Source organism: Lepisma saccharinum, chromosome 11, assembly GCF_977018435.1.
Source record: "Lepisma saccharinum chromosome 11, izLepSacc3.1, whole genome shotgun sequence".
In the NCBI taxonomy this organism is placed as follows: Eukaryota; Metazoa; Arthropoda; class Insecta; order Zygentoma; family Lepismatidae; genus Lepisma; species Lepisma saccharinum.
The window spans coordinates 56,421,313-56,439,290 of record NC_139239.1 but is presented as its reverse complement, the minus strand read 5'-3'; the positions used below and the strand labels follow the sequence as shown (position 1 = coordinate 56,439,290).

The window sequence follows — 17,978 nt, the reverse complement described above, 5'->3', positions numbered from 1 at the left end:
GCAATGTTTGGTATCCAAGATCACCGGTCCTTGTACTGGTCGACTTCTTTTTGTGGGGTTTCATCAAAGAAAGGGTATTTGTCTCACCGATATTGCAGCCCTAAGGGAGCATAGCATCTCAGCGATAAACACTATAGGCCAGCCCCATGTTGATGCGAGTGTGGCAAGAAGTAGACTATTGTGTTGATGTGTGCCATGTCACACATGGTGCACACATTGAACATTTATAGGTGTAAAAAAAACTGAGTTCCTCATTCATTCTGGACTGGTTTCATTATTGTAAGTTCAATATTTTACTTTCAATAAATTTTAGTAACCCTAAATTATTTCTGAAACACCCAGTATAATGTTATAAAGATTGCCTGGATTTTATATTTTCCCATATTTTATTTTATTTTTTATGTTTATTATTTCCTGTGTTGGTTGCCTGGAAAACATAGAATCAAGGTTCTACTGCACTGATTTTTTTACTATAGTACAGGGTAGACCAAAGGTTACAATCAATATTGATATTATTGTGAAACAAAATGCAGTAATCAATGCACACACAAAATAACAGTCACTTTGGAAACACAAGGTGGAAACCAAATGCATGAGTAACGCATGTCATCACACTGTGGGTTTTAACTTCAGCATTTGGATACTTATAGGAAACTTGACTTTAACCAATAATAAACATTCCTCTCAAGCTACGACAGCTTTTTACGTCAATTTAACTTTAGAATTATTTGTTCTTGCTTTATAAATACAGTATGTTATTAGTGCACAATATTTAGGCACACCAAATTTGATTTTGTAGCAAACTGTTAATCTTCCAAAGTAGTCTATGGGAAACACAAGTCAATGATACTTTGACCAGTCAGTAAGGGAGTACATACATCATGCAGTCTGAATTTATTAAAAGTAATCCTTCCGTTTTGGGTTACTGCATATCCAGCACTGCGATGCTTTGAAGTCCATTTTTAAACATTAACACAGAGAATTTATTGTAACTTGTTGAAAGTTAGGTCAATCTATTTGTAGAAATTGTGTTCACATACAAGTTAACTTAGTGGGTTAGTTGTAGCGCATTAAATTGCAATGCCAAGGCCTGTCCCTGCTTTAATCACAATTTACATGTAATTATAATTAATTATAATGAGAGTTATTCTTTAAGAACTGTTAATTACTACTTATTTTATAAAATATCGTGGTTAGGTTTGAAATTTCAGTGTGTACGTAAGTGTGAGACTTATGCAATTGCCATATAAGAGGATATATTTTTGTGTGTGTCTGTTAAAAAATAATCTAATTGCAATATTTATTTTACAGAGACCAATATCTCCATTGTATCGATCAATATCTGCCATGCCAAAAACAAATAAATCTTCATTGACCTCCAGGCCCAATACAAGCTTCAAGAATAAGGTAACTAGAGTTTTTAGTGGTATTCTTCCACTATATTGCTGAACCATGACAGTGATGCATAGATTTGTGTTGTTTTAATACAAAAAATATTGATTGGAAATTCATCATCCATTCCAGTATACTTTTCCAGAGTTTGTATATTTTGTGATATCTGAAAAATGAGATGCAAAATTTTTGCAGAGTCCTCATGAATCTTATGCAAATGTTGTGCAACAAAAGTAGATATTGTTATGAGAGCTAGTTTAACATTGTGATTTTTGATTATCTCATTGTATTAATATTTATAAGCAAAACTCTGTTAGATTGATAAGGTACAGTTGCAATGAAATACTTAAATATTCCAAACAACTTTAAAGTGTCGCAGTTTTCAAGTATCAGCAGTGGCGGCTGGCAGCTAGTATGATGGTTAGTGCCAACGTGATCGAGAAATGTCATAGAAATCTAATAAAGAGGTAATTTAAATGAATCTTTCTTTACTAAAATTGCAGACAAAAATTCAGAGTTCCTAAGATTTGTTTATTTTACTTCGCTTTTCTACTACTCTTGGCTAATTGCGAAGATGAGGATGAGTGGACACAAAGAACACCCATGCCCAAGCCAGGATTCGAACACATGACCCCAGGCCAGTGGTCGGAAGTATCCCGCTACTTGTAGTATCGCTACTGTTGCTAGCTACAAAATTTGTAGCGGTAGCTGTAGCGAAGCTACAAAATTCCTGAAGTTGTAGCGAACATTTCTCTACAGCTACATTTCTTCTCTGCATTATGAGGAAACTTTTGAAAGAGACCACAGCGTTAAAAAAAAAATTGACACTAACGTTTACTTTTGGAGAAGGTTCATAAAGACAGTCTATTACATGGAAATACGTATAATCTAGATTATAAATATCTTGATATCGCAGATTATAGGTATCTGCGTAATATATTTCATTAGTATAGAATAAATCTATTATCCAGATAACTAAACTGAACTGGCATATATGAATATATTCTGGCTAACAGCTACGTTTTTTTAGCTGCTTCGCTATTTTGGGGAGAAACATGCCTAGTTTGCGGCAGCCCTAAAAAAAAAAAAGGCCTCATTTGCGCCAGCCCAGGAACAAATCGTGTTGATATCCATGGTGTAAGAGGCAGGTATATGTCATTAATCTCTGTGTAAAACACAACTTGCAGTGCAAAAACGAGCGATCCAGTCTCCACTACAATGACAAAGCAATAGTGTCAACAATCAATGGTTCAGCATTAATCATTGTTAGCATATAGGATCTCATCAGCAAGAAATTATTGTTACAAGAATGATAGGCATACACTTTCTGGAATTACAATTATTTTCGATATAATATATTTTCAGAAATTTTAAAATTGCAATACGTTTAGAACACTCGAGTTTACACACAACTTTCCTCAATATATTTTATGATATTGTAAAAAGTATGTACGAGATATTGACTTTTCTGCAGAAACGATAATTTTCTTTAGTTAATATACAGTTTCCAAATGTATGTAATTCTTCTACTTTTATGTTGCTTTTCTGTAACTTATGCTAATCATGGCAATGAGGATGAATGGTTTACTTTGTTATTCTCTTATCTTATCTTTTGGCTAATTGTGAGAATAGGGAAGAATGGTGAATGATGATGAGCAATGTGGGGAATGGAGGAGCAGGAGGATCCATCCTCCCAACTAGGTGTCTTTCCTAGTTTTTGTTTTGAGTCCACTTTATGCACAGAGACAAGCTAATCCAGACTGGATCTGAACCACTAGTGCCTCCGCTAGGTATCTAACCTGGGGCCCCTTGATTACAAGGTGACAAAATTTCCACTGTGCCTTCAGGGAAGCATTCCCAACAGAAAACTTACATAAAGCATATATCCACCTATCGCTCATTTAGCTACACCAAAGAAGCACCCCCCAGCTATCCGCAACGTTAGAGCAAACATCTAACGAATTACGCTCGTATAACGATCTACGATCGTATTCGTATTTCCAGTAAGTACAACTATCATACTAGGGGCTTATTTTGAATATACATGTGCCTGTTTCAAGTTTTTTTTTCTTATGCAGAAGTAGCGCAAAAGTAGCAAAGTAGCGAGTAGCGCACATGAGTAGCGTAGCGAGCTAGTTTTGGTAAATGTAGTTTTAGCTGTAGCAAAGCTACATTTTTGGACAAGTAGCGGTAGCTGTAGCGAAGCTACTTTTAAAATGTAGCGTTCTGATCACTGCTCCTGGCATCGTAGCATGCTGTCCATGCTGGTCGGCCAGAGTTTCTACAAAATATATGTGACCATTAAACTTTCGATGCCTGTCACCTTTACCAGTTCTTTTTAATTGGAATTGATGTTTAAATCTGGCATGGTACGGCCAGTTGTTTAACTTTTAATTTAATATCGTGTGGTACCGTGGTAAACGGTGTATGTAAAAAAAAAAAGGGCCAATATTTTTTTAAAAAAAGAAAATGATAGGAGAAGGAATTTATTGTGATTGATAAACAAGTACATACCTTGGCTATTTTTCGACGTAGTCACCATTAACCTCCAGACATTTCTGATGGCGTGGCACAAGCTTCTGTATACCCTCTGCGTAAAAATCTGTCGCCTGAGAATGCAGCCAGTCCAGAACTGATTTCTTGAGCATGTTACTGTCATTGAAACGCTTCGATGCAAGCCACTTTTTCAGGTGAAGAAAAAGAAAGAAATCGTTGGGGGCAAGGTTGGGGTTGTAAGGGGGATGATTGAATAGTTCCCATCGAAATATTTGAATTATCTCAACAGTACGAGCAGCTGTGTGTGGGCGGGCATTGTCATTCCAGAGCGTAGCATTCCTCTCCGCCGCTTTTGGATGGCACGTCGCAGATTATTCAGTGTTACATACACCTCTGCTGTAATTGTTCGTCCTGGTTCCAAGAATTCCACAAAAATCACACCCTTTTGGTCCCAAAACACTGTTGCCATGATTTTGTGAACTAATGGTATTTGTTTGAATTTCTTCACTTTAGAAGAACCAGAGTACTGCCATTCCATTGACTGCTGCTTCGACTCCCCAGTGGCGTACGATATCCACGTTTCATCCCCGTCACTATGTGCAAAAAGAGGTCATCCCCATCCTCCCCCCAGCAGGCCAAAACATCACGTGGAGCTGTCCTTCTTTGCTCTTTGTGAGCATCTTTCAGCATTTTTGTTACCCACCTCGCAGAAAAGTTTGCGACACCCCAGGTTGTCAGTCACATTTTGATGCACTGATTTCGCAGACACTTCTGGAAACTCTTTGGCGAGTTCAGATATTGTGAACCGGCGATTTAAATGCACTTTCTCGTTAACACATTCCACCAGATCGTCCGTCTGAACACTAGGCCTTCCGGTACGCTCATCGTCATGGACTTTTGAACGCCCTTCCCGAAACTCTGCACCATTGCCTGACCTTCCCTTCACTCATCACTGTCGGTCCATAAATGGCACCCAATTCCCGATGGATGTCAGCTGCATTCTGTCCTTTGGCATTTAGAAATCGTATGACAGATCTCACTTCACATTTGGAGGGATTTTGTATTACGGCAGCCATTTCACCTTACTGCTACTCACACATACGCAACCCCACTCTGACGATTCTATCTCTGTTGCAAGCACAGAATACTAGGGCATGTTCCTGCACATGGTCACACATATATATACATATATATATATGTATGTATATGTATATGTATATCGAGATATCTCTATCTTTTCTTAAGGAAGACATCGATAACAAAAAAAAGTCTGGATGACTCTTTAGACACATCTATCTAAATGGTTATATAAACTTGGGAAGATATTACGTTCGTTCTTCCCAAGTAGGCAGAAAAGTATATTTCTTGTGAATTACTTTTCTAATGAGTATTATAGGCCTCCCCGATGACACAGTGGTTGCGTCGTTGCCTTGTAATCAAAGGGTCCCGGGTTTGATACCCGGGGGAGGCACTTAGTGGTTCGCATCCCACTTTAAACTGTAGGTCCAGTCCCGATTAGCCATACTGTGCATAAAGTGGACTTTGAACACCAAATCAATTCAATCTAATGGGTATTACAAATTGGTCAGGATTAGCAACTTCTCGATTAGCAACTTCTCTCTGAAGTTTGCAACTATGTCAACTCAATGCGAAAGCTTTCTTGTCATGCCAATCGTAAATTGGCTCGGCTGGTGTCTTATGGCCAGCATAGTAACCCCCTGCAACCCTGTTTCCTGCTGAGACTTTTTTCAAGCCTCGGTGCATGCCACACTGTGCTTGGCTTGGATAGCTTTGAGCAAGTGAAAGAACAGCTGGGGATGCGGTGCAGGGCTTAAAGTGGCTGTAAGCTCGAACGCTTGCGAGATTCGAATCTCCTTGTTTGTAAGTATTAATTGAACTATATTTTGATGAAGCATGTGCTCTTTCTGAGGGTAGAGCCATGGCATGGCAGCTCTTTCCTTAGAGCTGCTGCTGAGTATCAGTATTGATCTTTGTGTTAATTGGTAAGAGATTGGGTTTCTTGCAGTGAAAGAACTCTGAATGTTGATTCTGCTGGGGTAACTGGTAGGATATTTAGAATAATGTCTTCAGGAAATGCTTACTTGCTTTGGGAATTATATTCACCTTACTGAGACCTTGAAAATGCGTGTGTGATGCAACCTTTAAAGGACCAGTAGCACATGTCTCTAAGATTATCATAATTTCTCATGAAACAAAAACTTTATATTTCATTTGTATGTATATGGCATACTTGAATTTCAATGCAAAACAAGATTTGTAGGTTTGTTGAAAGCTGTGTATATTATTATTATTATTGTTTATAAATCTATTGTAGTTTTAAAGCACAAGCTTTCTATATATAATGATATATATATCACCTAGTGATAACTTCTTGTCCTAGAGGATTCATGTTTGGTTTATTCAAGGTTGAATGTGAAAGACTACTTCATACCAAATGAGTAGTTTGGGTAAAATTTAAACGTCTTCATTTTCTAACTACACTTTCTGGGAAGGTGATGAAAGTATATCACTTCTTACATGAGCATGGTGTTTATCTGAACACACAAAACCAACTACCCAGTGGAGGCACGTGACACAGTGGTTCTGATCCCACTTTAAACTGTAGGTCCAGTCCCGATTAGCCTTGCTGTGCATAAAGTGGACTTCTTTCTCTCTCTCTCTCTCTCTCTCTCTCTCTCTCTCTCTCTCTCTCTCTCTCTCTCTCTCTCTCTCTCTCACACACACACACACACACACTCACACTCTCACTCACTCACTCACTCACTCACTCACTCACTCTCTCTCTCTCTCTCTCTCTCTCACTCACTCACTCACTCACTCACTCACATATTCATCTGTAAAATCATCAATAAATTTACAGGTAACGATCAAATATGTTAATCTTTTTGACCAATACATACCGAGTACACAGAGTATTAATATACTCTTGTAGATTGTGGTCTTTGCTTGAAAACAACATTTAAATAAATATATTATTATATAACATATACAAAGGAAATAGGAAGCACAATTTCCTTGGTCGTGGGCTACAGCCGTGAAAAATTTTAAAAGATTTCCAATAACTGGCGACTGTTTCTTATCTCCTTTACATATTTTATATGTTACCTGATGCTCCTTACTTTCATTCGCAATGTAATCATTTGCGTAGTTAGTGAATTAATATAAGTCCTGACTGTTCATCCATGTGTTTTTCAGTCGTCTACATTGAATTCAAGTCTTTTTGATGTGCAAGGAATGGGTTTGTCCCAGAGACTAGTCCAGGATAGATCGTCTTCTAATTATGTGTTGAGGGAGCGATGGGGTAAGTTACATCATACATATTCATGTCAGTAACTATAATTATGCTGCAGTTTCCAGACAACAGATAGATTCAAAAGAATATGTTATGCTCATTGATTGTAACAACAAAAATAGTGATGGGAAAACAAGTCACATAAATATGTTCTTCAACAAGTAAACCTATATTTGAGACATGACATTACTAGTTTCTGTAACCCAAAACTGTAATATCTTAACAGACCAAGGGCATTTTAGTGAACCACAACATAAGACAAATAAACAGCATGATATAAACACATTAACAGTCTAGTCTGTCCAAGCTTTCAACTCCATCTTGGATTCATCATCAGGGCTGGTCAAGAGATGAAGAGATAGAAGAAGCAGCCTGTACATGTCATATTGAAAACTGGTTAGTAGTGAAAAAAGGAAAATTTAGCGGCTTCTTCGTCTTTCTGTTCGTCTCTTGACCAGCCCTGATGACTCTAAGATGACATCGAAAGCTTAGAGAGATTGTTAATATGGTTTTATTGTGGTGTTTATTTGCCTTGTGTTGTGGTTCATTAAAATGTTTTTACAGGCTGTTGGTGTAAGGAGTTTTTTATTATCACATTTGAAGCAAGTTTACAATATATGTGGGTTGTAAATAAAGTAGTGGCAACATTATCAGGAAAAGGTGATAACACTGGGCATGTGCTATCAGGCAGTGAGCAATTTCAGTTTTGGGCCATGTCAGTGTGTGGAGTGCCAAATATGGTTGGTGCAGTGAGTGCTGTTGTGTATGCACGAGGTTGAAATGAACACAATTTTGTTCACCCTACAACATGTTTGCCAAGGTAAAACGGCAATTTTGGATCAAAATCCAGGTTAGCCCATGGGAAAAATGCTTGAGAATGTGATCAAGACTTGTATGAATCCTGTAGCTACAATTACTAGCTGTATCTGATAGCTGCAGAATGGGTAAGTGCATTTCTTTAGGAGACTACAGGCTTCATGCAAATCCTGATTGCATTCTCATGCATTTTTCCTATGGGCAAACCTGGATTTTCATCCAAAATTGCTGTTTTACCTTGGCAAACAAAATGGTGTTCATTTCAACCCCGTACATACACAACAGTACTCGCTGCACCAACCACTTTTGGCACTCCACACATCGACATGGCCCCAAACTGAAATTGCTCACTGCCTGATAACACATACACAGTGTTATCACCTTTTCCTGACAGTGTTGCCACTACTTTATTTACAACCTAGGTATGTAAGTTAAAATTGGGCTGCTTGTAGTTTTCTTATTTAATGTTACTTTTTATTTTCCTGTAGGCTAATAACAACCGTAAGGATGAATGATGATTAGTTAAAAGTGTTGAAGGGACAATCGTAAAGGAACAAGCACAGAAAATTTTAAAAGTTTTATGTTGAAAAACAAAAAGTCAGAAACTTTTAAAAAGAAATACATACATATTTTTGTTCAAATTGTATTTGGGTGGTCACCATTAGAGGAGACCCATGTATTCCAAATTTTAATTGAATTCTCTGTGTGTATGTGGGTGAAGGGAACTATTGTTTGCTACACAACTGTAATATGCATCAAGATCAATTTTTAAATTTTAGCAAGCAGCTAACCTTGCATGTAGAATTATAATTTTAAATAACAAGAGGAAGGATCATGAGAACAGAGTAGAGTGAAATAGGTTTACTATCATAGCACAGTACCATGACATAAACTTAAAATATTTCTTAATCATCATCGCTACTTTATTCTAAATATTATTTCCATTTAAATGTAAAGGATACAACCAATGCTGAAAATTAGCCTTGGTGAAGTAAATTATTATTAGTTATTATTATTTTTTAATTTTTAATTTAACATTATTTATATTTTTGAGTATACTTTACTGGAATTACAACCAAAATTAATTGTGAATATCATTGACCCATTTCTATTTCAGAATGTACATTATTTTTGGACATTACTTTTTGTTTTCCAGGAACAGAAAATTTCAGTCCACAGCCATTCTTATCTTGGGTTTTAACTCAAATTCCTGGAATGTTAGATAGACAGCCAAATGAAAAGGAAAATGAAGAAAGTGGTAATTTGGAAGAAACTTCTTTCCTAGTGTGCTCTCTGCTTATCATTACATTCATCTTTCCAAAACAAAACTAACAATTGGGTGGCCATAGAATCCAGGGAAATATTTTCATTTGATGAGAATTTCTAAATTTTTGCAACAGGAAATATTTATTCACTTCGTCAATTTCCTGTATTCAGTTTTACCTTTGTTCAGTTTGAGTAAAGCATATACAATGATGGGAGGTAATTCCTATTTTTGTGTTCCTTTTGCGTCATTTCAGGGACAGATTCAGAATACATGTCCTTCGATAATTAGGAAGCTTATTTTAGGCGAGAGACTGATATACTGGAAGTCACATCACCCTCTTCCTTTCTCTCCCCACTCTAAGGGAGGAAGAGGGAGAGAGATTGAGAAGAAAAGAGAGAGAAGCATGACAGAGCAACAGTGGGTTTTATAATTTTCAGTTCGACCTAGATCATTTTGGGTGCTGGAAAAGTTGAGTGGAAGATGTAGTAAAACGTTGAAGCCAGTGTAAAGACATGAAAGTTCCTATAAAATAATTTACATTTCTTTTGAAAGAATCTATGTGAATCCAAATTAGGGATGTAACAATATGAAATTTTGCTGATACTGACCACTGACATGTACAGATTCAAATAAAATTGCGGCTGTACTTGAGTGTATGTCACTAGGTGGCCGCGATTATGATTGGGGGGGGGGGGGGTGTCAAGATTTCAGTACAAAAGTGGACGTCAAAGGTGGTATGTATATAAGTTGGCATTTCAGTGTTTGATTGATTGATTTGGTGTTTTAAGTCCACCCTATGCACAGCAACGCTAATCGGGACTGGACATACAGTTTAAAGTGGGATCCAAACCACTATGTGCCTCCAGGCATTTCAGTGTTAAAATGGTGAATAAAACCCTAAATTTGATCTAAAGAACTATACTTATTACACATAGTAACGATTTCCCTTCTACTAGCTCATTTAAGTAGTTTTTGGAGTACTAAGTTTATTTCTGTGTAAATAATTCATTTTTTGCTTCTCATATATTTAAAGCAGAATTTTTCAGTGATTTGCATAAGTCACAGGATAATTAAGACTTTGAAAAGTGTTGTGTCCATAAATAGATTCAACATTTTGTGTTTGAGTTTAGTTCGCATTTTGCAGTTCATTTCACATCATTTTGTGACAAAATATGTAACGACTACGCACCTCATACCTTTTAAAAACATAAAGAATGAACATTGCAGCGTGATGTCATATTTCATGTTTTTGTCAAAAACTAAATATGCATCCCTATAAATTTGTAAAATTAATGGAAATGTTATACCAATATGCAATTCCAGTTAACATAGTTTATATTTGCTCTAAATAATTCATTTCTAGCAACACTACAATGGATTAGTTGGATTCTGAGAATACAGTACTTCTAACATGAATGTACATAAAGTGTCAAGTTGCAATGCATATAATCCATGTAAGTAATGGAACCAATGAAATAGGAAGTATGTTCCATCATTGTATACCGATTATGTTTGTCCAGACTACATAATGAATTGTAGGGACTTGATCTCAAAATGTTAACTCATATGGCCATCTGAGAAAGCTTGATTATCGGCAAGGTCTATCTAACAGGAAATGTGATCTTCTAACCTCAGTTATTTTGCACCATTTTTCATGTTTGTCTGTTGCATGTTTTTCTTGAAGTCAGGAATATGGTGTGGGCTTTTGAATGTTAATTTGTTTATGGTGTGAGTTTGGTTTACATATGCGGTTCAACTAGGGATTGAATCTTGTTCTGTTCAATACTCTGCCACTGAGTTCCTAAGTCATCCTCAGGCCTGTACAATTTTCACTACCTACGTAACCATTTATGCTTGAAAGATATTAACTAGGAGATTCACAGGTGAAGTAAGTACTTGTGCTGAATATAGTAATATATATTGTGCCCATTTTAGGTATGTGGCAAATTCTCGTTGCTATTGGTACTATGAATACTAGTGCCATTTCTCTGTAATGAGAGGGGAACTAATTTAAATTGAAATCTTGGTAACTCAGTGGTAGGTACCAGAATGGTACAGGTTCAATCTCTGATTTAGCCACAATTTTTGTAACATTTTAGTAACTTATAATGTATTTCTGTGTGCCGTATAAGTTAAGTATTGCAGATTAATTACAGGCTTATTCATAGGGATGTGACGAAGCTGAAAATTTACCGATGTCGATGTACTCACCGATAATTTTTGGAACCGATACCGATATTTAACCGATTCCAATACATAAGATTATTAAACAGAAATGGGATGTTATTTTCAGCATGACAAAAATAAATTTGCTATGTACATTTCTATTGCATATCATATGTATACATATATATTCTCAAGAGATGTGAATGTACATTTGCTTCTACAAAATGTTATGTGAACCTTTAAGAAGAACATGGATTCTCAAGAGATTAAACATTAGTACACAAGCAGTTCTTTGAAATGCAAAATGAATTCCTGTTCTGCCAGATTCAACTTCAGAAACACGAGATTTGGAAGCACTTCAGGAAGTAACCTACTTCTTCTCTTATCTCAAATCTGTTCAGCAACACTGAACACTCAATCACTGAATACTGATGCAGCAGGTATTTTCTCAGGACTTGCTTCAGGTTCGAATATTCATTTTTGAATTTCCAATACAACAGCAGATCCTGGTTCAGCAATGTACCGTTTTATTTCCGATTTTGAGTTAGGTTGATCCTCTGAATGAGTTTGCAATAATTTTATTACAAAAACTCTACAATAATGACGAATCATAACCAAATTTTCAATAAATCTTACAAAACTAGAATATAAAACTTATTAGAAGGTAAAAACTCTAGTATAATCTGTACCGGTTTAAATATCGGATTTTTGCCGATTCCGATACCGATGCCGATGTGTCAATTTCGGCCGATTTTCATGCATCTGTAATCAGCTTCGGCACATCCCTACTTATTCAAAAAGGATGGTACAAAAATTAAAGCTGGTTTATTCATACCTCAACTGACATAACACAACCATTGTGACATGAACTGATGGAAGAACTCTCAAAGTTTTACTTGTAATGTGCATGAGGGATGCTATTCGTCAAATAGCATATGTCAGGATATTAGTTCAGTACAGCTCAGAAGAATGTACAAACTTATCTTTGAATTATCAATGGCCTGGCCACCAGTGGATTTGGACTGCTTTATCCAATAAGCAGTGCAAACAAAATACAAAATGTGAACATGTCCACACAATGTCACATCTCCGTACTCAACTCCTAATACTATATCAGTCAAATAGACGTACTGAAACACACTATAGAGTGTCTCAACCTTAAAAGTCAGTATGGAAGTAAATGGAGTACTTCCCGTTATCTCTAATACATGAGTTTTGCCAATAGCTCTGTCCTTCTCTACCACTGTTGCGTTGCGAGATGTTACAAAATTTACAAAATGTAAAAGCAAAAAATTTCAAACTGAAATCATTATCCTGTAGAGTTTTTTATGTTCTATTTACTGGCAGCATTATATAACCTGTCATAAATTCATGTAATCAGAATTTTTCAAAATTATGCAATTTTGCAAAAAGCTTAATTTTTTTCTAGTAAATACTTCAAAAGCCATAGATATCAAACCGCTTGAACAACTTCACCAGTTTTTTTCTACGGGATCTATGATGTTTGTAGATATGATATTCTTTGCCTGAGTGAATTAATTTGCTTACGAGGAGAGTTATATATGTACAGGGTGTACCAAAAGTCCCATTACACCCCCCCCCTTTGAATTGTAGACAAACCTGCAAAATGTTATTTTCACAGCATGCGTATGATGAGATGATGGTATACCATTAAATCAGACCAATGACCACCATTTACTCCAGAGGATCTGTGTGCACACTACCATTTTCATAGCACAGTATTATTTGCCTCCAGGTGCGATGTGAAATCCTCCATAACATAAGATGTCAGATCTGGATTTCAGGTGGCCATTTTAAGAGAATACCTCAATGATGTGTTCAGAGACAAATGGATTGGACGAGGATCGCCAAATTTACCAGCACCTCTAAAATGGCCACCCCAAAGTCCAAATCTGACATCTTGTGATAATGAGCTATGGGGACACATCAAACAGAATGTCACCCATAATCGTTATCAGACAACTGGGGAACTTCAAGAAGCTGTTCGCAGTGTGTTTGCTTCCCTCATGCTAGCCATGTTACGGAGGATTTCACATCGCACCTGGAGGCAAATAATACTGTGCCATGAAGATGGAGGCATGCACACAGATCCTCTGGAGTAAATGGTGGTCATTGGTCTGATTTAATGGTATACCAACCTCTCATCATACGCATGCTGTGAAAATAACATTTTGCAGGTTTGTCTACAATTCAAAGGGGGGGGGGGGGTGTTAATGGGACTTTAGCTACACCCTGTACATTGGATATTTTGTATAATTCATCAGACCGTAACACGAAAAAGTTGGTTAGTGAGAAACTTTTCGGTTTGTCGTGTTACACACAGACCAAGCGAGAAAACTGTTGACCATTGTTTGAAGTTATTTTTAGAATGCATTGTTACTCCACAGCACCGTTATTTATTCTGCAATCGTAGTTTGTTTATGCGGGCTGTCTCGCATATCAAATTCATTGCATGCCACCAAGGTTACAATTCAGTTGCAGGCAGGTGCCCCGGTTCGTAGGAAGTGCAGTGTGCTTTATTTTCCGTAAAAAATATATCTTAATGTTGTTTTTTTTTTGCATTTATTTAATTCTGTTTATGTAAAGGATACAACATTCAATGAAAGAAGTAACAATAGTTGCATGTATTACACATATAATGCAAATGTAAAATGGTAAATAGTTACGTCGAAATATAAACATTTACATGCAAATCTTGAGGTAACTATAGTTTTTCTTTCAAAATGCATCAAATACATAGGTTTTGATGATTTCCTATACGATATTAAGGAAGTAAATTTGTTGCAATCATTAGCGATTAACAACGACTCGATGTGACTCCATTTGTTGATCTGGCAACACCGCGCTCCATTTAACCCATACTGACTTTTAAGGTTGAGACACACTACATGCCTAAGAAAACAACCACAAAACAAGTATCAAATTCACAAACTTTGTAAACCGGGTTTGTTCTGGATTACCAAACAACCCCTGTACCAGGACCTGCAGATTACATTGTAACTTGCAGGAATGTATCTATATGCATTCTTTGAACCAAATAAAGTAACGAGGAAATGAAAACGGGGCAACCAATATTCCGTGGAAAAGACGGCCTGGTCTTTTTAGGTACCAGAATATAAGCGCATATCATCGAATGTATGCAGGCATCTTCGGGTCCTCCTTTTCGTGTCCATTCATCAATTTCATAAAGTCATTCACTCATCCCCATCTTCACAAATTAGCCAAAAGTGGCACAAAAAGCAAAGTAAAATAAAGTAAGTTAGTCAATCAAATGCCAACAATTTTACTCCTAAATATCTCTCTAATTTTTTAAAGTTTATATGTTAATTAATATGTACTTGAAATTAAATGTTAATGAATAAATTATGGTATCATAACAAAGAGTAATAGTAGTCTATTATGTCTAGGCTTATTGACAAATATAAACTATTGCCTATTTCAGGAGAACCTCTTGCATAATGTATGCGAGGGCCCTGTATCGGGCTAAGGCCCATAGGTTGAAAAACACTGCTATAGGCCTTTCTTTTTGCAGCCTCCTTCTTGAATAACTCTGTATTATATCTGGTCAGTGGGCTGGAAGCTTTTATTAATATGTACATGCAGTGAGATGTGGTTTGAAACACTTCATTCATTGGTGATAGGTATTTAGAAATAATGAGAACTTCAAAGATATGGTGTTTATGTAGAGATTTGTTCTAAACACTACTGAGAAATACAATACCAATGTTAAGAGGCAGGGTAACCTTTCTTTTTTGATGAGCTTTAATAACGAAAAAAATAAGTTAACTCTTGGAGAACTTTTTTGAATACCTCATCATGCTATTATTTATTTTTCTGACTGTCATACCTTGTGTTTATTAGCAGTTTTGATTCCCATGTAGATTCTTGGCAGAACCTATTTCAATGATTGAATTTAATTTTTTATGGTGTGTTACAACAGATAGCTTGTCTTTAAGTAGTACCTGGTGGTAGAGTATGAAAGCCATTTTTAAACTTGGAGAAAAAGAAAACATAACAAATATGAAATATGCTACAAATAATTATTGTTAATCACTTTTCCCTCAGGGCCACCTGGCAGCAGAGAAGAGACAAAACATAGGAAACTAAAGCTCCATTTCAAACATAAGTGACTGGAATAATTAATTAATTGTGCATGTGATCGTTACCTGTTATAATGAATGTTTGATTTCATGATTGTGATGCATGATATGATTATGCAAAGAACTTCCGTTATTTAAATAACTGTGTAAGAATATGTGAAAAGTAGAGAGAGAGAGAAGGAGAGTGTTCCACTATGGCAACTTGATTACAAGAAGCAGCGCTTTTACTACGTATGATTTGTTTCATACCAGAGAATCACATTGGTTACTTATGTTTATGTCCATTAAGAAAATAGTACTCCAATGTTTAATGCATTTAATAAGCTGATTGAAGAAAAAGCATTTTTTAAATATTTTTATTCGTCATTGAATTTCTGTGATAGCAATTCCTGTTATAAATTATCGACATCTAGTCATTGTTTTGTTGTGACCATGAATTCATCATATATATGCATCGACTTTATATAGTGAAATGTATACATGCAACTACTGATGAAGTATTAATTTTTTTATGCAATAAATTTAAGATATGCACGTATGTATGGGTCCGTCCACAGACTGAAGTAATAATAAAAAAATGTTGAATTTTATTACAGAGTTTTTGTTTCTTTGTGCACAATAGATATACTGTAAAATATTCTTATGATTCTGAAGATACGTAATCTACTAATGAGTTGATTTAGTATTTAACTCTCTGCTTACACTGTAGAGATACTGCCAACACCTAATGGTTAATATTCTGCTCGACTCTTCTATATCTCCACAATTATCATGTCATTTGGCTTCCTCAGGGAGTATTTGCATGCTGATAATGAATAAGTAAGAATGTTTAAAAAAGATTATCCAAAGAAAGGTTAAAAATATATTGAATAACTGAAAAATTGGGGACAGGGGAGGATGTGAAAAACAGGTAAGAAAGAAATTGTAAGTTTTCCTAAGGATGGCTAAATCTGTACTGTAAAACAGGAAAGGGGAGGACATGGTGTCCTCGTGAATGATCGTTATTTATTTATTAACCAGTCGCCTATAACAGAGTGAATGTTCCAATTACAATAGGCATTACAATTTGCTATATACAATATAATTTACATAAATATATAATACATGGTACAAACACATAGTAATTATTACACAAAACCTTAGATAAATATGAATACAAAAAGTTATACAAATACAAAAGTTTCACAAATACAAAAAATTACATATATTACAAATTTTGAACAGAGGAGAAAACTAAAGGACAGAAGAAACAAAACATAAACAAGTAACAAACTATAAAAGTTTGAGAATAATAAAGAAATTATACGAATACCACTATTTAAATAAGAAACAGGAATAATCAATACAAAGCAAAAGTTCAAATTTGAATTCGTTTATATGTATACAAAATTTAAAAAGCTATAAATTGTTTTTGAGACTATAAATATATCACTCTAGAATTGGATCTGTTTTATTTATATATTATATCTAATATGTTATTTAAACTATATAAAAAAGTTTTTAATATTAAAAGCAAAATCCAAATCAATTCCATTCAAGACTAATCTAATGATTGGAGAATTTTGATGGAATTTTGTGTTTGATTTATTGCAGTAAAATGGTTGTCTCACTCTTAATACCTTATGATTGACGTTAAAGTTTATCAACTGTAAAAGATTTTCACATTTAAGTATACCATTGATAAGTTTGTATGGGAATATATGGTTGCTAGATGTTAAGCCACCTGCATCATAGGTTTGTATTCTGTGAAGTTATTGCAAGTATTACTTTTTTTACATTCATACCATTTTTATCATCAGCATCCTACTTCTTCATAATATCCATGAGTAGGCCAAGTAACGTGGCAAAATAGTGGACATCTAATGTTGTAACACTCGTAGGGCGAGTACCTTTTACTGTAGTATAATTGCTAATGTTTGTTGGTATTTTTGTTTTTCAATGCTGCTTTTGTAATTTTTTAAACTTTATTGTCAACGAGGATGAATAATGATTAGATGAGAAAAAAGAAACAGCAGAGTGTCCATGCTTTATCTGGATCTCGAACCCAGAACATTTCGATGTGGCACGAGCATTCTTGCTTATCTTGGGTTGCTATACCTCCCAGATTTTCCATGTTAGTCCCGGAATGGTATCATTTGTGCCGATGTCCCACAGAGGTTCTTCAGGGTGCACTAATGTTCCGGAATCATGTGGGACTATATTTTCATTAACATTATTTCTATTTAAATGTGGACGTAATTTAAAAATGATCATTTTTCAAAACAATCTAACTGTACATTGCTCCTCTCAATAATACAAGAGTTAACAAGTTACAAGAATGTGCTGCAGATATCTGATTTCACGATGATCCTACTCGATGCACTTGCTGACAATAATTATTAACAATGCTACCTTCATTTCCTTCTGT

At 35.6% G+C, this 17,978-nt stretch overlaps 1 protein-coding gene across 2 annotated transcripts in view; it reads left to right on the top strand.

Moving 5' to 3' along the window:
• The window catches only part of LOC145994814 (uncharacterized), a 42,392-nt gene extending 26,258 nt beyond the window's left edge, over positions 1-16,134 (top strand). Inside the window, exons 9-12 of one of the 2 annotated variants that reach the window (XM_083131130.1) lie at positions 1,312-1,407; positions 7,105-7,210; positions 9,174-9,275; positions 15,537-16,134. In XM_083131130.1, coding sequence (XP_082987256.1) covers positions 1,312-1,407; positions 7,105-7,210; positions 9,174-9,275; positions 15,537-15,601 — 369 coding nt within the window. In that variant the 3' untranslated portion in view covers positions 15,602-16,134. The remainder of the gene's footprint in view (positions 1-1,311; positions 1,408-7,104; positions 7,211-9,173; positions 9,276-15,536) is intronic. The other variant, XM_083131131.1, reaches the window with a different exon arrangement.
• Positions 16,135-17,978: the final 1,844 nt, after the last annotated feature.